General features: G+C 41.0%; 3 protein-coding genes across 6 annotated transcripts in view; 1 reads left to right on the top strand and 2 right to left on the bottom strand.

The window, feature by feature from the left end:
• Positions 1–3,479, bottom strand: part of mphosph8 (M-phase phosphoprotein 8) — a 28,273-nt gene extending 24,794 nt beyond the window's left edge. The window contains exons 1-2 of one of the 2 annotated variants that reach the window (XM_082509387.1): positions 3,194–3,477; positions 114–275 (exon numbers count right to left, since the gene is read on the bottom strand). In XM_082509387.1, coding sequence (XP_082365513.1) covers positions 114–275; positions 3,194–3,295 — 264 coding nt within the window. In that variant the 5' untranslated portion in view covers positions 3,296–3,477. Of the gene's footprint in view, positions 1–113; positions 276–3,193 lie in introns of both variants that reach the window. The other variant, XM_082509386.1, reaches the window with a different exon arrangement.
• Positions 3,480–3,946: 467 nt separating this feature from the next.
• ttf2 (transcription termination factor, RNA polymerase II) lies at positions 3,947–16,933 on the bottom strand. Of its 2 annotated transcripts, none has more exons than XM_082509505.1 (23): positions 16,909–16,933; positions 15,475–15,580; positions 15,098–15,184; positions 14,902–14,971; positions 13,512–14,378; positions 12,960–13,080; positions 12,498–12,680; positions 12,235–12,392; positions 11,427–11,508; positions 11,119–11,244; positions 10,852–11,002; positions 10,182–10,287; positions 9,814–9,998; positions 9,125–9,278; positions 8,846–8,937; positions 8,509–8,594; positions 8,137–8,279; positions 7,836–8,015; positions 7,402–7,460; positions 7,128–7,281; positions 5,497–5,579; positions 5,080–5,154; positions 3,947–4,923 (listed from the first exon to the last, which is right to left on the bottom strand). In XM_082509505.1, exons 1-23 carry the CDS (start codon positions 16,916–16,918, stop codon positions 4,779–4,781), a joined length of 3,423 nt encoding a protein of 1,140 aa, XP_082365631.1. In that variant the 5' UTR covers positions 16,919–16,933; the 3' UTR covers positions 3,947–4,778. The 2 variants fall into 2 exon arrangements, with proteins under 2 accessions (XP_082365631.1, XP_082365630.1); XM_082509504.1 differs by lacking the exon at positions 16,909–16,933 and adding an exon at positions 15,790–15,896.
• On the top strand, positions 16,340–27,452 carry cpap (centrosome assembly and centriole elongation protein). 2 transcript variants are annotated; one of them, XM_082509499.1, is made up of 19 exons: positions 16,340–16,464; positions 16,933–17,357; positions 18,298–18,424; positions 18,543–18,755; positions 19,273–19,417; positions 19,510–19,615; positions 19,834–20,574; positions 20,892–21,720; positions 21,961–22,093; positions 22,311–22,476; positions 22,705–22,836; positions 22,971–23,093; positions 23,342–23,441; positions 24,049–24,191; positions 24,451–24,540; positions 24,846–24,986; positions 25,518–25,602; positions 26,267–26,387; positions 26,813–27,452. In XM_082509499.1, the coding sequence occupies exons 2-19, from the start codon at positions 16,974–16,976 to the stop codon at positions 27,003–27,005; spliced, it is 3,972 nt and encodes a 1,323-aa protein (XP_082365625.1). In that variant the 5' UTR covers positions 16,340–16,464; positions 16,933–16,973; the 3' UTR covers positions 27,006–27,452. The 2 variants fall into 2 exon arrangements, with proteins under 2 accessions (XP_082365625.1, XP_082365626.1); XM_082509500.1 differs by lacking the exon at positions 16,340–16,464 and adding an exon at positions 16,559–16,800.
• Positions 27,453–27,863: the final 411 nt, after the last annotated feature.

Genomic DNA, 27,863 nt, shown 5'->3' on the forward strand with positions numbered 1-27,863 from the left:
AACAGACAAAATTTGTTTTAAGTTCATCTGTTGTGCATTAGTTCTATAATCAAGAAAGGAAAGATCAGATTACTTATATTAAAAAGGCTTTAAAGCCAAAGTTACAGACTTACCACACATTTCTTGGTTTCTGCCTCTTTCTTGGCCTTAGCTTCAGCCTGTGACTTCTTAAAAGCCAAGAGGACTTCGCGACAGTCTTCCAAATGGGCCTCTGGTTCCCATGTGTCATCGTCAGAGCAGTAGTTCTTCCACCGAACTCTGTACAGCACTTCACCCTGAGAACAAGAAAGCGAAGATGTAGCGCTTAGCATGACCTGCCCCACTGACCTGACCTGACAGTGAGATCACGAGCCAACAGGATCTATAGAAAACAGAAGACTTCCACATGACAGCTGAGACAAGCAAACACGGCTGACAGGCCCTGTTAGTTAGTTAGTGTTAATTATGGTATTTTGAATGATGCTGTCTGTCTTTAAAGTTCTAATATCAAAAGGTTTACTGAGGAGACACAGGCAAAACATTTAAAGTTGCAGTGAGAACTTGCTGAAAGAAAGTGTGCAAAACAAAAAGTGTAAGAGTTGTAAAAAACTGTTAGTTTCACAGCTGACTTTTGTGTATTAAGAGTGACTGAACGTGAGCAAGAGAGATGCAAAATCCTGTAAAAAGCAGAGGAGAGTGTGAATATTTTCAATCTTTCCAGGGAGATGTTGACAGCGCTGCATCAGACTGTACACATATGAAGTTAAAGCATCTAAAAGGTGCAGAAGCTCCCACTGGGCACTCCGCACTGCTCAGAAGGACCACAGCTTAACTTCCTGTGCATGTGTTTACTTCGCAGGTGGTACAGCCCAGAGAGACTCCAGAGTTCACAAAGACCAACGGCAAAAAGTGTAAAAAGCAAGGTGTTGAAAATATCTTAGTAGAGATAGTATTACCTCCCATTCTACCTCAACAATCAATGTGCACATCACAGAATTTGATTCACGAGCTCAACTGGTCAGTAGAGCTGGGCGATAGAACGATAACGATATGTATCGCGATATAACTTTTACTCGATAGAGAAATTAAGCTATCGCGATAGACCTCACCGCTCTCGTCCTCTTAAAAAAAAAAAAAAAAAAAAAAAAAGGTCAGCCAATCTAAATTAAGTAGCGCAGAGCCGAACCAATCACAGCCGCAGCGTCACGTCGCGTGACTTGTTACGTACAGCACAAGTGCCAAGCCGCACGTGTGTTTGTTTGGGAAGCAGCCAGCGGGTAATGGAGGAAATGAGTGTGCCGACTAGAAAAATCAACCGAGCGTGACCGAAGAGAAAACGGATGACGGTTCCAACGCCGGAGAGATTGTCAAACGGAAGAGCCATAGAAGTTCCGTAGTGTGAAGGTATTTCGGATATTTCAAGTCTGACAAAAAACAGAGTAGCGTGCACTGTAAATTGTGCCGAAAGCAAGTCTGGAAATACAATAAACTGGTGCATGCGTCACACTGTGCGCCACGTTATTGTTTCGGTGAAATGAATTTCTACAATACTGTTAATTCTACTCTCTGCAGTGTTTAAATGCTTACATATACACACAGTTACTGTCCCTCCACACATACGACTCGGTTCTGCTTCTATGCCCCAGCTTTGTTTACTTTTTCCCACCGAGGCTTCTAGACTTCTGATTGGCCAACATTTCTGCACGGTTAGGAATCTAGCGCCACCTGCTGCTTTGGCATGTTCATAGCAGCGTTTTCCTTCATTTCTGCCTTTATGTGTGGACGGGATTATTTTTTAAAACGAAAACGGAAAATCTCCGTTTTCAAAAATACCCGTGTACGTGTGGACGTAGCCTCAGTCTCTGACTGGAAGCGCTAATTCGTCATTCGGCTTTTGTCAGACTAAAGTAACTGTTAAAACTGTTTGAAAAGCTCAGCTATACAACAAGGAGAGGTTGAGAATTTCCTTTTAGTTCTCAGTTTATTTGATATTGACAAAAGTTAGTCAGTTTTGTCTGTTCTTCTGTAAAACAAACTAAGATTTATTTTTAGAATTAATATTTTGTTTCTAAGTGGAATTGACAATTTAGTTTGTTTCGTTTGTTCTGTTTTGAAACTTAAACGCTTTAGCGGCTGCCTTTTGTGTAGTTTGCAATATTTGCCTTTATTTATCTGAAAAAGTCTCATGTTCCTTAAGTACATCTACCCTGTTGAACTTATTATGGGAAATAAATATTTAAATAAAAACAAGCTGCTGATTATTTCACATTTTACTTGTGAGCAACGGCACATTTAAATCTTACAAATATAGTTATTTGGCTTATATCGTGATAGATATCGTTATCGCCTGAAATGAAAAAAACATATCGTGATATGAAAAAATCTCATATCGCCCAGCTCTACTGGTCAGTAATCAAGCCTGTACTGTCTCGCTGCTCTACTATGAATATTGATTTCTCCCTTCTTTTGGTGCTATTCAACCAAATTCATTTATAGCTGTCTTTAAAAAGAGTGCAATTTAACCTTTGTAACGAGACCTGATACTCAAAGGAACCCCCCCCCCCCCCACCCCCCACCCAAAGTTAATACCACGGACATTACATGTGCTTCACGGCAATCTTAAAAAGAAAAGGTAAAAAGCAAGAAAGATAGCAAATGTAGCTAATGTTAGCTGCTGGGGTCATCTGTGTTTGTGCACGGGTCTAAAGCATGTTTGTCCGCTACTTTATACAGTTAGAAATGCAGCGGTCACAGGGCTCACCCATTATTACCTGGTATAAGTAAATTCAGTGTTAACAAACAGCAAATCCCACCAATCTTCTCACACGCTGCGAGTCCTGCATTATTCGGGGATTTAGCCGATGTAGCCCTGCAGCTAGCAAAATACGATGAAAATATGTGAAAGCCTGCAACGGGTCCGTCCTTGGCCTCAGCAGGGGAGAGCCGAGCGGACATCATGGGACAAGTTGTGCTTGGAAAAGATGCTATGTATGGAGGAACAGCGACCCACGACTAAAACCAGAAAACGCATGTAACAAAGTAACACACAAGCAATTTTGTGCATGTAAATGCACCGCAGAAACGCGATTCTGCTAACACAAAGGGTCTTTCCACCGTTGTTGGTGGGCTATGCCTCGTGAAAGTGGACTGAAAGAAATGCCAGCCATGTTTGCAAAGCTAGCCAGGCGGCTACGTAGCACTTAGCTATTTTTACCTCTTCCACCCGCATGTCAATGATCTTTTCCACTTCGTACACGTCTTCTTCCTCATCTTGTTCGCTGTCCGCGGGCTCTACCTTGTCGGTTTCAGCCGCCATGGCTGTGTGGTAGTGTTGGTTTCCTAAAATCTGCCTGTTTTGGGTTTTGCACTCGAAAAGGCCGCCGTGTTGACAGAGGTAGGACGCTGCCGTACCTAGTGGTACTACAGACTGCACTAGCTCTGCAGCTCTGAGAGGGCTGCGCTGAACGCAGGGCAGTTACCGCCCGCAGTCACGAGAGGCGTTCAAATGCTGCTCTTAATCGTCGAACGTATCACTCCAAAATAGTATTTACAAAAAATAAAACATTTTATTTTTGCTGATGTACTAAAAAAAGGCGATTTGGCGATAATTAATTTTAATCGAAACAATATATTACGCTATAATACGCTAAAGTGATTTAAAACCAACAAACAACTATTTCATTGCTTTCCATAACTTCTGACTTTTATGCCCTGCTACAAGTTTAAAGAATAACAATAATTTTAACAACATATATATTTTTAAATTTTCTCTTTATTGTTCTGTTATTTCGGGCGATGACGCCCAAAAGTTCGAAATGTACTAAAGGCATCAAAAGTCAGTGATTTGCGAGCGTTGAAAACACGTTGCCTGGTGAAAACAGACCGTCTGCTAACTAATTATACATATTTAAATATAGCACACATCTTCCTGCACAGAACAAAACAAAAAAACACGTCATCCACTCATGCTTTTAGTCTTCAATGTATAATATTTTAATAATCACAAGTGCAATATTGAAATGCCTTAAAAGCCACAATATTAGCAACATGTTTTTCAACTGAGTAAACTTTAAGCAGCTTTAGAAAATTAAATAATCGTTTCAGTTTACTGCCTAAAACAGAAGTCACTTCTAATAACTTTAATCACCTAAATTTATTGTAACATTACATCACAAACAACACAAATACAGCAATACTAGTATAAAATTATGATGATAATAGTATTATTATTAATAACAATAATAATAATAATAATAATGATATAATGTATTTCTTTATATAAGTATAAAGAAATAAATCAGGTGGAAGAAACAGAAGACCAAAAATACATGGAGGAAAATATTATGTAATTTTACAAAATATAGTAAGAAACTGTTTAAATGTATGTGTACACACATATGTTTCAAATACTGTCCAGCTGTGTGTCAGCTGTGGCATTTGACCATCTGTTTAAACAGTCCAAAAAAAAAGAAAAAAAAAAGAAAAGAAAGAATACAAATAAAAACTAACAACCCCACCCCCCAAACAAAAACAAACCCAAAAAAGAGTTTTAGAAAAAGCCCACATATTTTGTTTAGTGTAACTAATCTAAACATCTCAGTTATGGCTCAGTGTTTGGAGGAAAATTCTTAGCCTTGGTGTAACAAATAACATGGTACTTTTAAAGTAATGCATTACCCCATTGTTGTTGTTGTTGTTGTTATTATTATTGTTATTTCAACATTTTCTAAAGTTACAACCTAATACATTCACACAATGCATGTCTGAATAGCTGTTGGTCAGCTGGTACAGCTCTTTATTCAGACTCCAAAAATGATCTTGAGATCTGCCAGAGAGAGTTTGGAGAGGGTGTTTCCGGTTCCCGACAGCACATTCTGTGCCAGCTCCTTCTTCTTTGTCTGCAGTGTGGAAATTTTCTCCTCCACTGTGTTTTCACACACAAACCTATTGACAATGCCACATAGACACACACACACAAACTATTAGCACAAAGAAACGCAGTTTACACATCATTGTTACCATTACATGCTTAGTAAAACTTAAAAATAAAGATGCAAACTAGAAATTTTGTGGAGATTCAGTTAGAAGCTGATGCGTCACCTGTGGATGGTGACGTCTTTATATTGTCCCACTCTATAGATGCGGTCACAGGCCTGATCCTCCAAAGCTGGGTTCCTGTTGAAGGGTTAAAATTGAAACAACTTTCTTCTACCTTACAGAAATGTTTCTTAAGTTTGGAATAACATAATCTCTGCAAAACTGCAGAATGCATTGTGTGACGTCTGCACATGTTTGTTTATAACTGCCTTTAAATTGTCCTTTGCCATTCCTTATAATGCGAAATGTGAAGGCACAAGATACTTTAGAGGATACAAATTAAATTAGAGAGGATAAAATATTGAAAAAATTATTTGCACAACAGATATATTTCAAATGCAGCTTGCTACATTAAACGGCGAACGGCAAACAACAGAAGTGATACTTTTCCAGCTCTTTGAATGACAATGTGGCTCTCACCAGTGCATGTCAATGAGGAACAGGTGATTCCCACCGATCAGATTCAGTCCAACCCCCCCGGCACAAAGAGAAACCAGCATCACCTGAAGCAAAAACCAGAACAATTAGGCAGCACTATACATTTAGAGCTGTGCAACAAAACAGTTTGATTACACTCATTTTCATCATTATCACTTCAAGCTTAGTTCTCAGCTGCATAGCACACTTGGTATAATGATCACAGCTAATCTAGAAGTCCCATCATCATCATCATCATCATCATTATTATTATTACTACTATTATTATTTACATTTCAGTGTTGCAGCAATTTCTGTTTATAACATATAATTTATTGTTGTTTACTTTTTATTTAACTGCATTCTTCACAAATGGAGCAAACATTACAAAAACAGGAACAGTTGGCCTTACATTTATGCACAGATTATCAGTGCAAGTACAAAAAAAAAAAAGAGTAAAAAAAGAAGAAGCCACTATTGCTGTTTTACATAGTGCATCAGTGTTTTCACAGTTTTTTGTAAACTGATAAGTTTTTTAGCTTAAAGAAAAGAAAATCTCTTCATGTCTTTGATATTGCTCACTGTGCCATCCAGTCATTCTTAATTAGGGGTTCATGTTTTAATCATTTACGGGTTATTGCTATCCCATTGGCTGTGCAAGCAATCTTCTTAATAAGCATTTGTCTTTTACGGATAAGTTGCTCGCAGTGCTACATAAATAAATCGTACAGAAAGAAAAGTCCATCTGTTCTTGTTTCTCCTATCTGTACACAGTTTAATTTAGGGGTTATAAAATATCTTAACAGGTAGATATTCTGCTAATCGTCGTCTGTAATGGAAGATCCCAGAGTCTTCCTCCAGCTTAGATTATTTTAATGTATTTTCGCTGGCCGGACGTCAGAATAAATAAAACAAGTTTCTTATTGTTGTTGTTGTCTTATTGTTGTTGTTGTCTTATTGTTGTAAATTTGAGTCTTTTGTATTTCAAAATCTTATTTAGATTGAGCGGTAGAAAGTGGTACCAATTTCATTCCAATATTTAAAGCTCCCATTGATATCTTACTGGTGTGATAATTTTATCATTTTAAATATAGGTCCTCTGCTCTTGATGTAAAAAATGCCATGTGGATTTTCCTTGCAGCTCGTTGTATAAAAGTTGTTTTTATTTTTTATAAAAGTTGAATACGTTTATTAGTGAAACTCTGTTAAATGTGCAGAATGGATTAATCCTCATTAAGATTATGAACATCTTAAATTCTACATCGTTTTCATTCATGTCAACTCCTTTACTTGGTGCATTACTGCCACCTGTTGGTTAGAAGTATGGAAACCATTGTGCCGCCTCATTATGCTTAATTTATGCTCCTGCGGCTGTGTCTCTTTGTGAAGGTAATTATCTACAGGGAGGAGGTCTAAACATGCTCCTGTGCAGTTCTCCAAAATCTAAACTTCACATTGCTCGACGTGTATGATGATGTAAGTCGTTCGAAAGGTGATTAGCTGAGAAGTGGACCGGAACAGGGAAGGGAGAGAGTGGGGTTCACCAGGAATGTGATAAATGCAAAAAAAACCTTCAACCCCCCCAGTCGGCTTCATTCAGACATGCTCCATTTGACAAAAATAGAGACATTTACCTGTGGTCCCTTTGGGTTAGTGTTGAATTCTTCCACCAGGTCCATGCGGCGTTTAGGGTTGACGGTCCCGTCGATGACGCTGTACGTTAACCCCATCAGCTGCAGATGAACTGCTACAATTTGGAGCATGCTGGTCCACTGGGACACGATCACACTGGACAATAAGGGCGAGACACGCCATGAAGACCACATATGAGAAGGTAACATGAAAATTGTTATTAATTGTGAAAAAAAAGACATGAACTCTGAATTATTGTGATGTGTAATGTTTTACCTTTTGTGATCATTACTCTTCTCTCTGATCGCCTTCAGTTCAGAGATGATAGCAGAGATCTAGAAGGAAAATTGATCTTTTAATACTAACTAACAGACTTTGAACTGGACCACCATGCGCTCTTATCACATACATTGTGCATTTTCCCTGCCTCTAACAAAGACAAATGGTCAGCTATGAATTTTAAAACATTTAGCATGAAAACAATCATGTCAAATCACGATTTAGAGCTGAATCTGTGTGGGAAAGATCCAAAGGCTCCAACTGAGGGCAAACAATCCACACCCAGTGACTTCATTGGTGACTTTATTGTGACTTTTGATCAACAAAAACAATCATACCCTGATCTTATTTCACCTTCTATATCAGACAGCAGCACACATTTTCACATTCTGCCAGTAACTGTGATGTTAGTGTGCTGATCTATTGCCCACCTTGGTGCTCCTGCTGGTGCCCTCAAACAGCCGCGAGGGGAAGCGTGTGCCATTGAGGGCCACAGAGTCTTTGGGATCAGGGCCAGATGGCGAGGGGCTGGAGGAGAGCGACAGAGCATTGAGCTGCTCCTCCAGAGATAAGACGATCCCATCACCCTGCAGCTCCGATGAGTCCAGAGTCTAAGCACAGGAGACAGGTGTGAAATAGGTGTGTGCAGTATTCAGTTTGTATCATTATGTGTGTCTTTTTAAATTATAGACATTGCTGGAAAGCCTTATGACAGCACGTGAAAGTGTGTACCTTCTTAAGAAGTGAGAGGTGACAGCAACATTGTCGGAGGCGCAGCAGCAAGGACAGGATGTGGACGGTGCTGGACACCTGCTTAGCCTGCTGGGAGCTCGACAGAGCAGGATCAGCCTGGGACAAACCAAACTCCTGGGCCACTGGAGAGACAGAGAGAGTGAACACTATTTTAAATCACCATTACTGCTACTAGCAAACACTGATTGCTAAAAGAGTTTGACTTAAGGCAAAAGTGCCGTCCCAGCTTCCAGTTTAATTTCTGTTGTTTTCTACACGCAAATTTAATTATGCACCTCGTATAATAATATGCAATCGTGACTGCAAAACAACCTTTGCTCAGATTAAGTTTATTTATTGGTGAGGCCTCACCTTTCTCAAAGGGATTAGAACTGGAAGTGCTTCCTTTCTTCACATCATTTCCTTCATGTTGCTTTAGGTAGCTCTGCAGAGTAGATCTGGAGGAGAGAAAAATATATAATTGACTTTTTATAATTGACTTAATTCCTAGTTTCACAACCCTCAAAAAGGTAAAAACATCAAGATGTCCAAATAAAAAACAAAGATGAAAATGCAGGAAATAAAATAGTGAAATGAACAATACAAACAGAACGTCTTGGGCTTTAAAAATGTTAATTAAACCCCTAACTGTAACTCTGCCTTTGCATTTCACAAAGGTTCATGTCTTTCTGAAAAGATAGACTTTTACCTGGACTGGGCAAATAACACATCATACACAGCCTGCTCATCCTCAGAAAGTTTGAGTCGATGCACCTCGGAAGTCCGATCAGGAAGAGACACCTGAAACAAAACTGCTTTAGTTTCTGGTTATATTTTGTAATTAAACATACACTCCCAGAAGCTAAAAGATACTTTGCTTGTTTATGTTTTTTAATTTAATGGTGGCAAACTCCTAATAGTGAGTGTATTTCCTGATGTGCTACCATAAAGACAGATGTTCATGGAGTCTGTGTGTGTGTCTCTCTACCAGTGGTTGGCCTGTGCTGTCCCGTTGGTCTTTGGTTCGTCGGAGCAGCAGAGTCCTGGTCAGGATGTTGAGTCGCTCTCTGCCTCTCTTGGAGCCGTTGTCCACCTGAGCTTTCCACAGTTTGTACTCGTCGAACGGAGAACAACGCAGAAACCTGAAAAGACAGAGGAACGCAGTGAAAGAACAGGATCTCATTCATGAAATACATTTATTATTCCTAATGTGTTCATTTCATTTGTGCTTCCTCGTCTCCTCCGTCCTACATCCTTCTGCTTGTGAAACAAATATTAAGCTCAGTCCTCCAGACTGAAAACTGTATCTGGAGGACAGAGGAGAAAGGAGCCTTTCCAGAGGAGCTGTAATCGAGGATGCACTGGTGTATCCATGTTTTTATCTTCAAGTATAAAACATCCATGTCACACAGCTGAAATACACAAGCCAAGGTTAGAAGAGGATTTGTCAGACGTTGTTTTAGTTATTTAAGAAGCTCAACTGTGTGATCAAATATTCCAGACTTCATGATTTATATGTAACTTATTAAAAACAGGCGTATTATCTCGTCAGTCTGCACCATATTATGAAAATACTTAAAAACTGTCCCAAATATTAAAAACGGACCACACATGTGCAGCAGGCTAACAAAACACAGGATGGGTTAGAAACTTGTATTCACTGTGCTGTTGTCTTACTTGAGCAGCGAGTACATGTCCAGCAGGTTGTTCTGAATGGGTGTACCAGTGACAGCCCAACGGGTTCCGGCCCTCAGCTGACAGACAGCCATGGAGGTCTGCACTTTTGGGTTTTTGATGCTGTGGGCTTCATCCAGAATTATGCGGGCCCAGGACACTCGCAGGAGAGGAGCTGAGCCTGGACGCTGAAGAAAAATAATGGGAAGTGTGTTTGTAAGTTATTTCATTTTGCTGAAAGTGATGTTTCCAACACTGCTCTTATCTTAGTAAGAAATCACGAAAACAGTATTTTCCTTTTTAGTGCTGCTGCCAGCATCTTCAGTGTTAACACTGAAGGCTTTGGTTCCGGTCGTATATGTAGTATTTACCACATCGTCCTTATCCGTGTTGGGTTTATCGGCCTCTTCTTTTTGGACCGGGATCTCCTTGGACACTAGGCTGTAGGTAGTCACCACCACATCGTAATCTGCCAGTCTGGTGGACACATGCACAACACTGTATTTAGTTTTTGTGACTCAAATGTCCTTCAAATGGGAAAAGAACAGCTGTAATGAAGATCTTTGACATGTCAAAGAAACAATGACAGAGCTGCTCTCCACTACTTTGCACAAACACAAGATCAAACATTTACAGTACACAAATCAATTCCCCCGTGTGCATCATTTCATTTTGTCTGTGAAAGCATGTTTTCCCGAGAGGTGTGCTTTGCAAAAATAACGACAGTTATGACAGCGGAGCTCCTTTTTGTCTGCTTTACTCATGTTTACGACTGTACTGAGTTTTGGCTTTTCCAAGCTTTCTCTTTATGAAACATTTGCAGGACATTCTTGTTCCTACAGTGCTTTACTATGACCTCTAATACCAACATTTTAATATGTAATTGTTTGGCACAAAGGTAAAAAAGGTCAACTGTCACTGCAGGAACTTTGTGTGGCTCCTCAAAGAATAAGATGCGACTGCACCATTACAAACTGAGATAAAGGCAGAGTGGAGAAATAAACAGCAATGTGTGTGTGACAAAGTTTGCAGCTTTCTTACGCTCTGGCACTTCTCTCACGGTTCGGGCCGTGGTACAGGTACACCGTCAACTTGCCCGTCTTGACATGTCTGTCAATCTCCTTCTTCCAGTGGTGCACCAGGGAGGCAGGGCAGATGATAAGAGTGCCCTTAGACAACACAGGGATGCAGTCTGGACACAAAAAAACAAGGAAATAGCTAAAAAAAAAAAAACAGGAAGAACTGTATAATTTTATTTAACTAGATTTTATTTGATCCACTGAGTCAATGACAAAAGGTTCTTGTTACCAGTTTTGGATAACCAGCTATCCTTCTTCTTCTCTTCCATCTCCTCCTTGTCCTTTTTTGCTTTCATCTTCATGGCCAGTATGAGAGAAATCATGGTCAAGGTCTTCCCCAGACCCATGTCATCCGCTGATTGAAAAGAATACAAATGAGATGTACTAGAAAAAAGATGAAGAAATGGTAAGAAGCGAGGTGTTCCTCTCTTTGTCATGTGAGCAAACTGACTGGCCTGAGGAGACCATTTCTGTACATAGAATAGCAAATTAAATGTAACAAACAGACCCCACGGGCTTATTTCCAAAAACACTCACCCAGTATTCCTCCACAAGGACTCTGCGTTTCTCTCCAGAGCAACCAGGCCAAAGCTCTCCTCTGATGGGGCAGGAGAGGCACCTGAGCAACCAATCACAATGCAGCAATCTTAGCCTAACATCATCGTCCAATCAAAAGAGGAAATAGAGGCTGTACCATTCTAAATTGTGACAGTTTTGTCAATAAAAGAAAATGTTGTGACGCAAAAATGAAAATTAATTAAAATATATGGACACATAAAGATTACATTCAGATGCAATTTCTTAGAGCATAATAATGTAAAACTATGAGCTACAATCGGAAGCTATATTTCTAAGGCTGACCTTAAAATGTGGCTGCAATACTAGAAGCAGAAAACCATCCTCAAAATGAGAGTAAATAAATGGTACTCAGTCAGACACCAGGTATTTTTTATGCAGTGCAGCCTCAGTCTGAGCAGTCAAATCAGAGTAAAGATGGCGCTCGCCTGCGCTGAGTGTCATGTAAAAATTGCCGATAGGTGAATTTAAAAGTGGGCTTTCATATCTTGAAATTTTGGATGATGCTTTTCGGTGAAACTATTCGTGTAAGATTTCAACCTCTCCTGCTAAGAGTTGTCTGTCATCCACTATCTTCTATATCACAACAGCTTAAAAATTCTAAATGTAACTATTTACTGACAGAGCCGAGCACTAAGCCTTGTGTAATCAGTCAGAATATCTGAGTGCTGCTATGAGTTTCCTTTATTTTTGAAGTTTTTGTGAAAATGTAGTCGTTGTTGTCAGATTTTTTTTTTGCCACAGTAGTGAGTGAAGCAGTGTGTAACACCTTGATACCCTTGGGATCAGGGGCCTCAGCCTCGGCATCAGGACAGGACTCCAGGGACTTGTGGAGATGGTCGATGGCCTCACAGGTGGCATTTTTCACCGCCAGAAGACGGTCGTTGGTCATTCTACCCCCATAAAATGTCTGTGCCTGTGGGTATGCTGGAAACATTAAGGATGAATGATTAGCAATCTATATTTATTTCAAGTTAAAAAAAAAAAAATTACACATTTTATAGAAGTGTTTCTCTTTCCCATATGGCATACCTCCATACATCTGAGAGTATCCCTGGCTCAGCTGGAGCTCCAGAGAGCCACCAGAGGCCTGATGATGGTGCAGGCCCGGGGCTGGAGGAGCAGGGAGCAGGATGGTCCCGCCCTGCCGGCTGAATGGATTCATCTGAGTGGTGCTGAAACCAGAATCAGTGCTGCTACACGCTTCCTCAGACTCTGAAAGGGAGACACAGACATCCAGCCAAATCTAAAAAACCTTGTTGGTTTTATTATTACACTTTCACCTGCACGTTTGTTTGACAGAAAGAAAATCAAAGAACATCAAATTACACAGCGCTTACTAAGACAAAAAAGTCCCTCAAGGTTTTGCCCGTGTAAGCATAAGGGCTTAACTGGGAGTATAGCTGAGGTACATAGTGGAATAACTAAAAAGCACTTGAATAAACCATCTGAAAACACTATTCTATTATTTCTCATGTGCAGTGTGACTCCTACCAGGCTGAGAAGCAGCAGTGAGGCTCAGTGACTCCAGGGCTTCCTCCAGCTCTTTAACCTGTGTCCTCAGCCTCTCTCCTTTATCTGGTAGCGCCTCCAAGTTTACTGAAGATAGAGTGGCCTGAGTGAAGACAAAGAGCTCTCATAAGCCTGAGTATTAAACTAACCAGCTGCTCTGTAGTATTTGTTGTTGTGATGTATACAGTATTGGAGTGTGTAATTTATGGGCTGTTATATATGCTGAAACTGAAGGATTAGCAGTTAGCTAATACCAGCCAATTAGATATCAGCCTAATCATAAATCACATTGCTGGACTTGTGAACTAAACTGTACTTAACAGCTACCTCAGCCTACTCTGTCAGCTAGTGTAGCTAACAGTGGCAACTTTAACATTTAAAGAGAAAAGCACATTCTGAGAGCTTGCAGATTATTTACTATGATATAATTACAAGTACTACAAATATTCTTCGGTGTTTTGGGAAACGCCGGCTAGGAGTGACTGATATGAGTATATCAGGGCGGTTAATTAACAGATTTCTTAATGCAGACACCTTTTTCTGCTGGAGCTGAACGGTGAGCAGGTTCTGCAGCCCTTTGGGGTTTTCCACCGGCTTTTTGATGTTAGAAGCTGGCTGGAATCCTGGGAAGTTGGTCAGTGTCTTTTGGACAGTAGAAACAGGAGGAGTCTTTTGCGGAGCAGGCTTCACCGACACCAGTACCACATCATCATCATCATCGTTTTCGGGACTGTTGGGCTGACTGGACTCTGGCTGAGTTGGATTGTCAGGTATGGGGCTCCTGCTGCTGTCAGAGTCTCTGGATGCATGGGTGCAGCTGCTGTTTTCTAGTATTTGTTTGGTTTCTTTCACCTGAGAGGTTTCAGCATCAGATGGTTGCTGAGTCAAGTTCCTGTGAGAAACTGGTGCAGTTTGATTGATTGTTTTGAGTTGATGTTTGTTTGATGACTCAGAATGAACAGTCTTGACGTTGGAGGAAGAAATGCCCTTTTCTGCTTCTCCTTGCTTGATGCGGTTCTGCTCGGGCGTGTCTTGAATCTTCTCGGTTCTTTTTTCAACACTGTTTTCTTTGGGACTGTTGTTCTCCTCATCTGAAACTCTCTTTTTTAACTTCATCCCCGGTGGAAGTTGTTTACCCCGGTAAGTATCCGACGACCTGTGCTTATCATCTGCCTTTTCTTCCACTCCTGCACCTTGTTGCCTTTCATTTTCTTTCTGGTAATTTGCTCTTCCTTCAGCCTTGTGACTTGCTTCTCTCTCTTCATGTCTATTGTTGTGCAACTTTCTCCACCCAGAGTCCTTGTCTGTCTGGCTTGGTGCCTTAAAGGGGTTTCGTACAGGTGGAAGACATGAGGGCTGTAGCTGTGTGTCAGACAGAGGGCTTCTCTTTTCTGTTTCTGGCTGCAATCATGGAAAACAACACACTTTAAAAAAAAAATGTATCATAGAGATTTACAGAAAGGTGTCTAATAACAACTAATCCCTAATGTGGTGTTTAAAAAGAGTAAATAGTTCAGAATAGGAAAAATACTTGTTCATACCATTTAGCTACATCCTATTTAAGGCTGCAACTTATGATTGTTTACATAATAAATGTATTAATCAATGCGTACGCCAGGAAAACCGTAAAAAATTTACAGTTACAGCATTAAAGAAAAAACAACAAAAGAAAAACAAATACAAAAGAGGTAAGGATTACTTTTGTTTTGAGTGACTGACCAATGAACTGACTAATTTGTACAAGTTTAATTATTAGTGGAGTAGTGAGAATAATAACTTAAAACTTTAATTAACCGCATTTTTAATAACTAATAACTATCTTTAATTAATATCTCAATGCGATGGCCAGAAACCGTTGGTGATACAGATATTGAATGTATATAAAAAAACAAGTGTGTGTTGGGAAGTCTGTGACAGCACTTACTGCAGTCCAGGGTACATTTCCACACCACCTCTGGCCTGCTTTTTTACCTACAGCACATCGGTAGAACAACCTGGAAAACGAGAAGGAATTTGCAGTTAAATACACAGTCTAACCGACCTGGTTTCTAGTCATATAAGCTGTGTATAAGCATGCGATTTCAGATTTCTTTCTCACACACACACACACACACACACACCTATAGCCCTGCTGTTGCTGACTGTAGTTGAGAGCCTGGAGTTCCACCATTGAATCTTCATGATGGAGGCAGTGTGATGGTGAAATGCTAGAGACATGATAATTCATGTCAATAAAACAAATATTTGTGCAACACACACATTTGTTTATCAATAACTTTAACAATATGTCACTGAATAACCAACACTTTTAACCTCAGATGTTTGGAGAGAGCCAATGAGTATAGTAAAGTTGGCTACTGAGATGAATGGAACAAAAGCAATGTAAGGATATAGTCAAGGAATAGTCAAGAGATTATTATTTGGTTCAAACACAGTGACAATGACTGCTTCAGGTCTGAAAATACAGTAGAGTGGCCTATTGTCATCGTGGGAATACCTGGTTTGTTGACTAAAATCACATCCTTGCTTGTCAACGCAGACGTAGAAGCTCTTGCCTTTATTTGGTCCATCTTTTAATCCGGTTTTTAACATACACACACCACCTGTGACAAAAAGGTCTCTTTTTAGAAACACGTAAAAACTCGAAGTGCAGAATATTTAAACCGATGGTTAAACTAATTATTAAACTATGTAAGCAGCAAACCTTTATCTCAGGATAAAAACACAAATATAACCTCTTTAAACCAAACACAATATCCAGTTTAGCATTTTATAACACATAATTAATCACCACTGACCGATTACCACTTACCGTGGATACTACATACAACCTTTTCCATTTTATCAACACATTAGTTCAGTTTCAGTTACTAGAACGTGAAGGGAAGAGCTGTATTTTGTATAGACCAATCGCAGCTCTCGGATAACACATCCGCTCTTCAAACGTCAGTATAAAAGTCAAGGTCCGAGTTATTTAGCAAAATTGTATTATGATGGACAAAGAAATAATATATAATAATGTATTAACATCAAATACCAATAACTATTGAATATATAACAATATTAAAGAAAGCAAACTCAACAAACACCAAATTGAATTTGCTTGATGACTCTTATTGTGCAATATATTTAACTTTTAACCGGATATGATATAAGCTAGTTCCGAGAACTTCCGTAAACCTGTTCCGTAAAAAGATTTTTTTTACATGTATGCAGAAGCTGCTTTTCAGTTTAAAAAAAAACGTATGTTTTGTATATAAAAAGCATTATTTATCATTTCTATGAAATGAAAAGACATTAAAAAACAGTTAGTACTAGCGTGATGTAAGACTACGTTACCCACAATGCAACAACAACTTCATCGTTGGGTTTTTTTGGTCTCGCGGGCTTTGTTTTGATATGGCGGCAGGCTTCGAATTTTTTGTTTGTTGCCTTTGTATAAGGCCCGATTTCATCACAGTAAACCTGCTTTTCTCCTGAGTAACAGGTAATGTCGATGTGTTTTGTGATGCTTGGTAATGTTGTAGTGTCGTCACTACGGTGTAACATCCGGGAAAAGGTTTTATGAAATAAATAAAATGCATCCTGCTAATAACGGGAGAGTGTGGATGAGGAAGCCAAGCCTTTTAAATAAAGCGACATTTGACAAAAATGAAAAGAGCACTTCCACATTCCACGTGAGCCACATGTCATAAATGCCACCATTCTCTCCTATGTTTTTTAATAGACAGTGTTAAGATGATTGTTCGTAACCAAATATCTGGAACTGACTATACGGCTTCTATGTAGCAACCAGAACGGAAACCAATCTCGTATTAAAAAGGCAATGTCTTTTTTTATATATAACGTCTCTATATATGGTTTTATTGGACCTGGGCGTCAGCTATAGGATGTTGGATGGTGTTTATTTGTGGCGTGATTAACTCTTAACCTGTCACCATAATCTTTCGCTTAGATCCCGGATTAGACTATCCTGCCTGCCACATCGCGGCCATCATGTCATCTCCAGCTGGCCTTCAGTACTCCCAGGCAGACTTCTTGGCCCGGTGGATGCCAAGTAGCACCAGAGCCGGAGTGATCCTCAGTCCCTCTCCGGATTTGGCTGGACCCTTGGGCCACACCTCTGCCGTGGGATCTTCGCCCATGTTGCCAGACGATTCCTTCGCTTCCGATTTTGCCCCGTTGCCCGCTTCTACAGACAGCAGCTGCCTGGGTGTGGATGCATTTAGACGGGCAGCAGGAGGAGAGATGACTGAGTCTGACAGGCCGGTGAACGGTCTAAACTCTGTTCCAACGAGAATTGCAGATGGACAGCTGGACACTTTGGACGAGATGGCAAGCAAATCACAGGATCTGCCCCTTATGATGAAGCTTGAACAGGTATGGACATCGGTGCTTTTCAGAAGCTGTTTTGTCCTGTAACTTGAGACAATCAAGTTGTTAAAAGTATAAAATTTGGCATATGTGACTCGCCCTGCTGCTGTGCATCTGAGGAGATGGACTTTCAATACCTAACATAAATGACACAGATACTGGGAGGATCTTTAGTTTTACTGGTTTACTGATACAGGGGTGAGACAAAGCAGAAAAAAATGAACCTGTAATTCATTTATTAATAATGTAAAAACATTTGGACACTTTAATCCCACTTTAATCTCCTAATATATGCAAATTTTGGGCCCTGCGTGGACTTCATTGTTGATTACATCACTGCTTCCTGTATACTTAATGCACCTCCATCACACACACTCCTTTACGTTTCTCTGCTATTAATAGAATTTTCCCTAAGGCAATTATGTTGGCTGGGACACAGATGCAATTAAACACTTAGACTATATGTCAACTGGCAGTATGTGCAGCGCATGTGAATTGACACTGAGCTGAAACTACTCAGAAACATCTATGTTAAGTGTAGCTTAAACCATCTGAAAAACACAGATACCATATATTGTGGCGATCGAGTTGGCAGTTCGTCTGGTAATCGGAAGGTTGGCGGTTCGAGCCCCGGCTCCAACAGTCTCGGTCGTTGTGTCCTTGGGCAAGACACTTCACCCGTTGCCTACTGGTGGTGGTCAGAGGGCCCGGTGGTGCCAGTGTTCGGCAGCCTCGCCTCTGTCAGTGCGCCCCAGGGCGGCTGTGGCTACAATGTAGCTGCCATCACCAGTGTGTGAATGTGTGGATGACTGAATGTAGTGTAAAGCGCTTTGGGGTCCATAGGGACCAAGTAAAGCGCTATACAAATACAGGCCATTTACCATATATACCATATATATTAGCTACACCATATCTAATTAGAATTGAATGTAATATGTATGTGCAGTTAAAGAAATGGCAGCAGCACATGCAGGAGCAGCTAAAAGCTCATCAGCTGGAGGAGCTGCTTCATCTCCAGGAAGAGCAGCAGAAGTTACTGGGAACTCTGAATGGATCCGAGCACTGCACAGGAGGTCAGAGAGTGAAATTACATGAACAACTGCAAAGTGATCATTTTGCGTTCAGGGTGAATGTGGTGTGCATGTATTTATCCTGCTTTATAAACTGAAGTGATGATAACCCATCTTACAGAGAGTTCAGAAATGTCTGGACCAGAGTGGGTTGAGGACACGCTCCACAGGTCATGTTATACACAGCGCTCATACAGTCCTGATACAAATCACCGTAGAGTCCCACAGGGCTCTACGATCGGCCGTCAACCAGAACAGCAACTTTCACTAGTTGTCAGACACGAGCAGCTACCCAAAGGTCAAGCATCTGAGGAGGGTGACCATGAGGAAGAGGGTAAGATATATTTATTTTAAATGTAAGTTTCAAATGTAAGGCCCAGGGTCCAGAATCGACTGACCAAAGACTCCAAACCGGCCCACTGCACAGCTCCACATGTGTGAAATGTGAAGGAGTACATAGAAAGTTACCACCACCACAAAAGTTGGTAACTAATAGATAAACAATTAAATGACACTATCTACCATAGAAATGCGTTTTCTTTTCTTTTTTTTGCAGGTGGTCCACAGTAAAGAATAAATTAGACATGATATTTTATTACTACAGGATAGTCTGGGCTATAAATTTCCAAAATATTTTCTCTAATTTTAAATATCTGTCATATAGTTTCACTCTTTCAGTTTACTTAAGATCAAAGCGGGCTGTATGTCTCCTATGATGTAAAACAAGTTTGACATCCCTGGTTTAGAGTAAGACACTTGCACAGTTTCTTGGTATTTGTTTTCTATAGAACTGCCCTGTCTTTCATCACATGGTCCACATGTTTTCATGGTTAACCGCTTTGTTTTTTTAGGTTCACTGGACTCCAGAGAGGATGAGGAGGAGCACAGTGTCAATGCGAGCTGTTTTTCTGAGGAAGACGACATGTTGATGCAACATAATGCTGTGGCAAGGACTGAAGATGACAGCAGAACAGAAGACAAAATCTTTCATGACAGGTAAATATTACATAGTCTTGTATTTATGTAGTATTAACATCAGACTGTCTCGACAGATCAGTGTTTGAGTAGGGTTTTGTTTGCCTCCTCAGACCTATAAGGCCAGGTATTGGTGGTCAAAAGCAGACATTTGAAGAGCTGCTGGAGGAGCAGCTGAAGCTGGAGGAGCAGAGGCTAAAGTCTGCCCAGCAACAACAGGTCAGAGGATGTGTCACGAGTGCTGAAAAGTATCAATAATGAACCATTCATTTGAGTTTTGCATTCTGCAGGTGACAACCTGATATAGGAAATTAGGAATGTAATGTCTGCACAAATGGAGCCTGTCTGTATTTTGCAATAAAATACTCTATTTAACTGGAAAAACTAAAAGATTCCAATTTACATTGAATTCAAATCTTGTCCTATTCCTCGAACAGAGTCAAGATGGAGCCAACGCTGCGCAAGCCCTTCCTAAGAGAGCCTTTTTGAAGCGAGGAGAGGGCCTTTCGAGATTTACAAATAATCGGAAAGCTATGTTCCAAAAAACGGATGTAAAGGACTCCAGACCACCACCGCCTCAAGCCAGAGTAATCTCTCGCAGCAACTCGGAGCCCGCATATATTCAGAAAGGAGCCGCAAACAGTGCCCCACGGCTTCCTGTCCAGCGTAAAACTGCTACACTCAACAAGGAGAACCGGTTGAAGGGACTCAGTTCACCTCCTCACGATACGCGAGCAGTGACTAAAGTAGCACGGACAAAGGTTTTAGGTAGTCATCAGAGACAGAACACAACAGGACCAGAGTCTGTCCAAACTGATCCAGGTGGCAGACCAGCCAAACATCAGTTGGGGAAAGTTCTGCCGGTTCAGGCCGTGAAAGTCCCGTGTCTCAACATTCAGCCATGTCCTACAACCAAACAGGGCGGGAAGTTAGGACAGGCAGGGACGGCTGAAAATGAAAAAAGCTGTGGTTCAAAAGTGGAATCAGCAGAAGCAGGAGGGGTTTCTAAAGGAGGAGACCCAGTTATACAGGATTCCTTTGAGTTGTCTTTTCAGAAGAAGCTCCAGCGATGGGAGTGTGACCGACAGCTGGAGAGCATGGAGCTGGGAGAGTTTGAGCTGCTGGAGCAAGCGGCTGAAGAGCTGTCCTTCTCATCTAACTCCTCCTTTGTCATGAAGGTGCTCTATTTCACTCTCAAACTCATCACGCTTTAATTCAGCACTTCAAATGCTCAAAAGTTTCGATGCCTAGTGTTACAATTTTTTGTCACACAGTTTTTTGTTTTGATAGCGTCTCTGTTTCCTTGTTTGTGTTGTTTCTGGTTGTTGGGATTCAGTATTTCTGCTGCCTTTAAGTGGTTAAAATCTACTATTGAATTTCTAAAGAAATTACCAGATTGGGTTGCCTTTCTCCAGGACTTTACTGTTAGCCGTGTGTTATGTAGACAATAACCCCTCTCTCCCCAAAAAACGAATACTCTGCTCATTGCTTGCAGGTTCTTCAGATGGATCAACAACGACAGCTGCAGACTGTAAAGGGGCTCCACCAGCGACGCCTCTCTTCAACTCCCATTAAATCACCTCCTAAAGGTGCATTTCAGAGGTGCAATAGTGTTGGGAACACAGGTGGCTTAGCATGTGAAAGCAACTCTTTGAACTCAGAAGCATTTGTAAAGACAAGAAATGATATACTAGAGAACAAAGAGAGCATTAAGGAGACACAGGGCATTGAGAGAGAGGACAAACATGACATCTCTGACACGACACCCTGCAGCCGCTCTGAATGTGGAGATGACAAAGTGGTCAAAAGTTCTCTCTGCTTCCCTGCACCTATTAACCCACCATATGACAAGCGGTCGTATGAAGATGAGGATAGTTTCAGGGACTCATCTTCAGATGTGGCTGAAGAGAATGATGTGGAGAGTAAGAGTGTCCACAGCAATAGCGAGGACTCCACTCTGATAGAGGGCAAAGACGGCGAGCAGGGGAGAGTCGTGTTTGATGACGACGACACATGGAACGACCTGGAGGACACTGCCATCGGCACAGCCGATGAAAGCAAAGAGCTCAGCCCGATTTCCAAGCCGACAGCCAGAGAAATTTCTCCCCCACAGAAAACTTTGTTGAGGAAAGTGGCTGTGAGCAAAGGTGTGGAGCTGGGGAAGGCCACAGGTATCGGTTCAGTCAGTCTGGAGCCTGATCATCCTCCGGCCTCCCAGCTCATGACAAAGTTATTCCCCTCCCTGAAGCCAAAAGCCCAGAGTGCACCACTCCGTCTTCCTCCAGCTGCTTCTGTTGAGTCCAAAAAGCCAGAGGAGGACACAGGTTAGACAAATACTTTCTTTGTTTATTATTGCATTAGTAGAATTAATGTTGATTGAATGTTAATAAACTTATTACAGTACAAAATATCAGCAACTCTGATTTTGTGTTATAACCCTGCAGCTACATGAGTTCATGTGTTTATTAAATGAAAAATTGATAGTAAAGCCAGTTAAAAACCACACATTCCTCAGTGTGTGGTTTTATTATTTATCAGTTGTGTATGCATGTTGTTGCCCTCAGGCCAGCAGGTCCAGTCGAGACAGCTCAGGGAGAGACTGGCTGAGCTGGAGATTGAGATTGAGAGATTTAGGAAGGAGAACGTTGCGCTCACCAAACTCAGACAGGAGAACGAGAAAAAACAGGAAACTCTCAGGTGATATGGTCTTCTTTGCATAAGCAATTCAGTAAGGAGTGAATGCAAGTGTAAAAACTTAATAAAAATATAAAGACACTGCATCTGGTATTTGGAAGTAACCTCTTCAGTGTTAAATCCAGCTCTGTTTTCTTTTGGGAGAAATAATTTCATAAAATGTGTTATTCCTCTCCTTCCTCATGTAATGCACGTTTGTACTTTGCTGTTTGTGCTGTAGGTCAGAGCGTTTGGAGTTTGAGCAGATGAGAGCAGAGGAGATGGCCAAGTTTGAGGAGTACAAGAAAGAGGAGACGAGGAAGCTGCAGAAGGAGCGCAAATTGTTTGAGAAGCACGTGTCAGCGGCCAGAGCTATTCCTGATAAGAAGGAACGAGAAGAGATCCAGGTGAGCGTGGACATGACGCGCAAAATAACCACATGAATATGTGCTCAATGTGTAAAAAAGCAATACAGGAGTAATCAAAACATGACTGTGGAGCAATTAAATTCAAACATAATTAAATAAAGGATATCAAATCTTATTGTTTGGTGATGGTATTAATGCTTAAAAAAAGGTTTTGAGAAGAAGATATTTATGTGTCTGCCTTTATTCTCCCTTTGCTTCTCACATCAGGAGTTGAAGCAGCAGCTGAGCTCCCTGCAGGAGGAGATGAAGAGAAGGGAGAGTCGCTGGTCCTCCACACAAAGCCGCCTGCGCCAACAGATCGACTCCCTCAGACAAGAGAACAGTTCACTGCGTGATGAGGTGCCTGACCCCCCCTAACGTTTTCTCTGGTTACACACGCGTAGCTTTAAAATGCACCGTTTATCTGGATTGTAAAGAGTGGGTGAAGGCTGAAAACTGAACCCTGCGTCTTCCTGTTTGTCTTTGAATTGAAGATCCACGTGCTAGAGAAGCTCCGTCTGAGTGCCTGGAAGAAAAACCCTGCGGCTGCTGAGAAGGAAAGTCCCAGAATGTTTGAGAGCAATACGCCACCTGTGACCAAAGGAGTTAAATTTGCTGTAAGCTCATTTATAAAGTCTGTTATTGTTATCTAAAAATGATGACCCCGTGTTCTGAACTAAATACCTTATATCAACATGCAGAGGAAAACATGGGAGAAGTTATAGCCCCACAACACTTCATTTTGTTTTTTTTACTATCATCAGTGCTTTGGCAGTCTTCAGAGCTTTAGCTGTGCAGGAACTCTAATTATTCTTCTCCAATTTCGACATTGCTGAGTAACTGCAAAATCACACTTTGTTTCCAGAGTCCTCTCGACTCCAGAGGGAGTGACAGCAGCCCTCCACATGTCAGCTCTGCTCCAGCCACTAGAGGGAACTCCAGAGACGGCAGTCAGGGTGCTGCAGGTACAGTCAAGAGTTTCCATGGAAGGGTTTTTTTAATCTTTCAAAATAACTGTACAAATAAGTGTCCAAAGCCATTTCAAGAAAAACTTTGGAAGCTGAGGTTGTCTGGCGATAAGTCATCTTTAGCAACTCTGAGCCAAAAAACAAACAAACCTCACCTTTTTTTTCCATCTTTCAGCTCAGCATAAGTAGTGTGGTTAACTCTATTAGCTTTTATAATGTCAGTTTGAGCTAGAGCAGGCCTACAGACCCAGTGCACGTAGTAGCTGGTGGACGTATTGGAGTATTTGACATGTGTATATTGAGAGATTTTATGTCTGTTTCAAGTTGAGACTAGAACAGGATTAATAGCGTGATTAGACCTAAATTTGCCAGGTGGACACAAACAGACTCCAAATCATTGATGTTTGTGTCTGCTGGGTTTGTAAATAGCTAATTTTCCCATATTAATAGATTTTAATCATCCAAAAAAGCCTGGGATTGGCTCAGAGTAAAAGTTTAGGAATTTTTAGAGTTTTTGTCAATGATCATCATTAATGATTCTCATAAACACCTTGAAAAGCACGAATGGTCGAGTCTTTATTGTCCATATTTTTATTCTCTGCAGGAATAAAGAGCAGCCTGAGGAAGCCAGCAGGGCCAGGCTCCTCTTCCACCTCCGTAGCCAGCAGGAAGTCAGAGGAGAGGTCAGCACCTGCCGGGAGCCAGGAGAACTCACCAAACCAAGAACACTTATACAACTGCTCTCCAGTAAGAGCATCATCAGTGTCATACAAACACTGCAGTGTTTCCTGTAAATGATGCAAAACACCTACTGACATCCAGATAGAGGAAGAGGCAACATTTATGGCACAAATTTAAGATACATTTGAAAGGTCAGATGTTTATTAGTCTGATTCTGCATCAGGGACAGAACAATTAAAAGTCTTGTTTAAAAAAAAACAAAAACAAGCTTGTCTGTATGTGCTGCTCTGTCACAGACCTCATGTTTAAAATCTTCGTATTGCAGAACACTGATTCTCCGACAAATGAACTTGAGCTAAGTAAGGCTGAAGAGACCGAATCAACCAGGGAGGTTATCACACATCCTGATGGCAAGGTGAGAAAATAAGATGTACATTCATCCTGATATTAAATACTAATGTGAGCCACCAGACAAGAGATGTGCTGAAGAATTGATTTTGCTTTCTAAAGAAGTGCGTCTGCTTTATAATCGTGGTAGCAGCAGTTACATACAGCTGAGTTTGGCCCTGTTTTCAACAGTGAGTTATTTAAACAGGAAGGTTGCACTACTAAGTGTGAGTAATTGAGTCATTGTGGAATAACCTCAAACTTACATTAGCATTAGCTTTTATTGTTGATATTCAGTAGAGGCTGTTGATGGAGCTGTCCTGATGTTTCCAGTTAGAGAAGGTTTTGGTCAGCGGTGATCGTCTCATAGTTTACCCCAACGGGACCAGGAAGGAGGTTTCAGCAGACGGACTGACGGTCAAGGTCATCTTCTTCAACGGAGATACTAAACAAGTCACGGCCGACCAAAGAGTGGTGAGATGCTTGCGTTGCTTTATACTCATATTTTCAGTAAATACATGTACGCTGGTCTCCTGGACATGTGCTGTGTGTGAGGAGAAATGTTGGACTGTTTCCTCCTACTTAAAGGCAGGATGTGAGGAAGGAGGGGATGGGTGGCTCTGTCAGGCGTACACCACTGTGTCAGGCTACGTTCACACTGCAGGTCTTAATGCTCAAATCCGATTTTTTTGATCAAATCTGATTTTTCAGTGTGAACGTAGCCTTAGGGAGGGGGTGTCTAGCAGACTCATTCTGACGTATTGAGTAGAACAGCTGTTCAGAGGGAATCAACGTGAAGATATGAAAACATCTGACAGATTCAAAATTGAGAAATAAACGAGATCAGGACAAACAAAGTGATGCAGGCAGACAGACCGGGGAGGCCTTTTGAATCCGTTAGCCTTCCCGAATCACAGAACCAGAGAAAGAGCTACACAGACCTTTGCATGGTTCTTCTCTTTATCTTACCTGTTGATAACTAATGGTGCTGCCCCTTGTGCTCAGGTCTACTACTATGCTGAAACCCAGACAACACACATCACCTACCCAGATGGCATGGAGGTGCTGCACTTCGCCAACAACCAAACAGGTGAGAGCAGATGATGAAGCAGTGAAATTGCCAGGAGACAAAAGCTGCTGAGCTTTTTGCATTAGTGAGGTAATATTCCCATCTCATCTGAGTGCAGAGTAATTCTAAAATGATATAACAGGAGTGATAAACAAGATCTGCGTCAGAAATTGGTTGGGTGGGGAACTCCAGGCCTCAAGGGTCGGTGTCCTGCAGGTTTTAGATCTCACCCTGGGTCACCACACCTGAATCAAATGATTAGTTAATCACCAGGCCTCTGGAGAACTTCGAGACATGTTGAGGAGGTAATTTAGCCATTTGAATCACCTGTGTTGGATCAAGGACACATCTAAAACCTGCAGGACACCGGCCCTCGAGGCCTGGAGTTCCCCACACCTGGTTTACTGCAACATACAGTTCTCCAAAGTAGCAATCTTGAAATGCACTGTTGGAAGCAAATTGGCTTTTCTGTCCCATCAAAGAAAATTGTTAGTACTACAAAAGTCAGATATTCACTTTACTGTAAGAAGAAGGATAAAATAAAGTAATTTTAACACAACAGTACTTAGGAGTAAAAGTCCACGAGGTAAGTGTAGGAAAGGAACTTCCTTTCTCATGCTTGTCTTGTGGACTTTGGACATGTGTACCAACTCATATTCTACATTAATTTTTATTCCTGCTTCAGAAAAGCATTTTCCCGACGGCCGTAAGGAAATCACCTTCCCAGACCAGACAGTAAAGAACCTTTTCCCTAATGGCAGGGAGGAGAGCGTACTGACAGACGGGACCATCATCCAGGTTAACTCGTAAGTCGACCTTATATTTACCTTTAATCAATTTCCCTTACTACCTTTATAACAAAATGTTTTTTTTGCACAATATCCCTTACCAGACATGTACTCATAACTTAATTTTTGTAGGACTTCCGTACCCCTTTCCACTTCTGCACTGGGCCCCATGAGTGGTATATTTAAAATGACAAGGAAAAAAAAAAAAAAAGACAGCTAGTAGAAAATAAGACTAATTTTTCCATCATATCGGAAAGTCAGATATTGTGAATGTTGGAGAAGGAAATAGCAAATACTTCATAAAAGAGTGATGATAACAGGTGGTGCTACAATTTTCAGTCTATTATGTGTTAATACATCAAACAACTGACTAGTGGTTAAAGAAATTGAGTATTACCACCACTCAAGACTAACTGGGCATCTATACATGCCGTTTCTCTCAGGGACGGCACCAAAGAGATCCTTTTTAACACAGGCCAGAAGGAGATCCACACAGCAGAGTACAAGAGGCGAGAGTATCCAGATGGCACAGTGAAGACCGTCTACGCAGATGGGAGGCAAGAAACCCGCTACCCCACCGGGCGGCTCAGGATCAAAGACAAAGATGGAAACGTCATCCTGGACACCAAGGTGTAGAAAGGTGGTGAATCTCAGTGACTGAAACTTGAAGCATTTTTATTATTGCAGCTATTGTTCAAACTGTGAAAAAAATCCAGGACATCAGAGAAGGATGTCTGGAGAATTTGGTGCTTTGTCTTTATTTATTTTCTTCACATGTGATAACAGATACAGGTGAGCTTTGGACATTTTGTTTTAACGATGTGACATAATCAACAGTTCAACCTGCTTTGATATTCTTGAGTTGACACTCCTTGCTTCTGAGATTCACAAATCAGCTTGTTGTTGTTTTTAAATACTTCTGTCTATATGTAGCAAATAGAGTTATGTGACACACTTTTGTGCCAGTGGTTTTAAGCCCACCCACTAAAGCACAACTGGCAGTGGCACAGGCTCAACAAGCACTACCCATGGGTGTAAAAATGAAAAACAGACCAATAAATAAATGCCGGTTTAACACACTGAGTAGACTTGGCGTTATAGAGGAGACAAAAGGAATGCAACACAATACACCTCAGTCTTAGATTCACAATGATTCCTAACAGGACCTTCTTTTGCACAAAAATCTGGGATACTTTTTAATAATTCAGCAAGTCCAACAATGTTTTGACTTGACCCTCTGGGTTTGTTCAAAGTAACCACCCAGTCAGCTTGTTCATGGCCAAAAGTGTTCACCAACAGATTATGTCTGTAATTTTTATTATTTTTATGTTGTTTTTTGGGGTTTTTTGCAATTTTTTTCTGCATAAAGTTTTGAACTAACATTAGTTCTTTCCATAAATATTAGATAGTCATTACTTTTTACATTTTTAACCCGTTAAACACCAGTTTGTTTGTACAATGCACTTGTTGGAAGACAACCTCAGAACTCAATTT

Source organism: Aulonocara stuartgranti (assembly GCF_965226115.1).
Source record: "Aulonocara stuartgranti genome assembly, chromosome: 16".
In the NCBI taxonomy this organism is placed as follows: Eukaryota; Metazoa; Chordata; class Actinopteri; order Cichliformes; family Cichlidae; genus Aulonocara; species Aulonocara stuartgranti.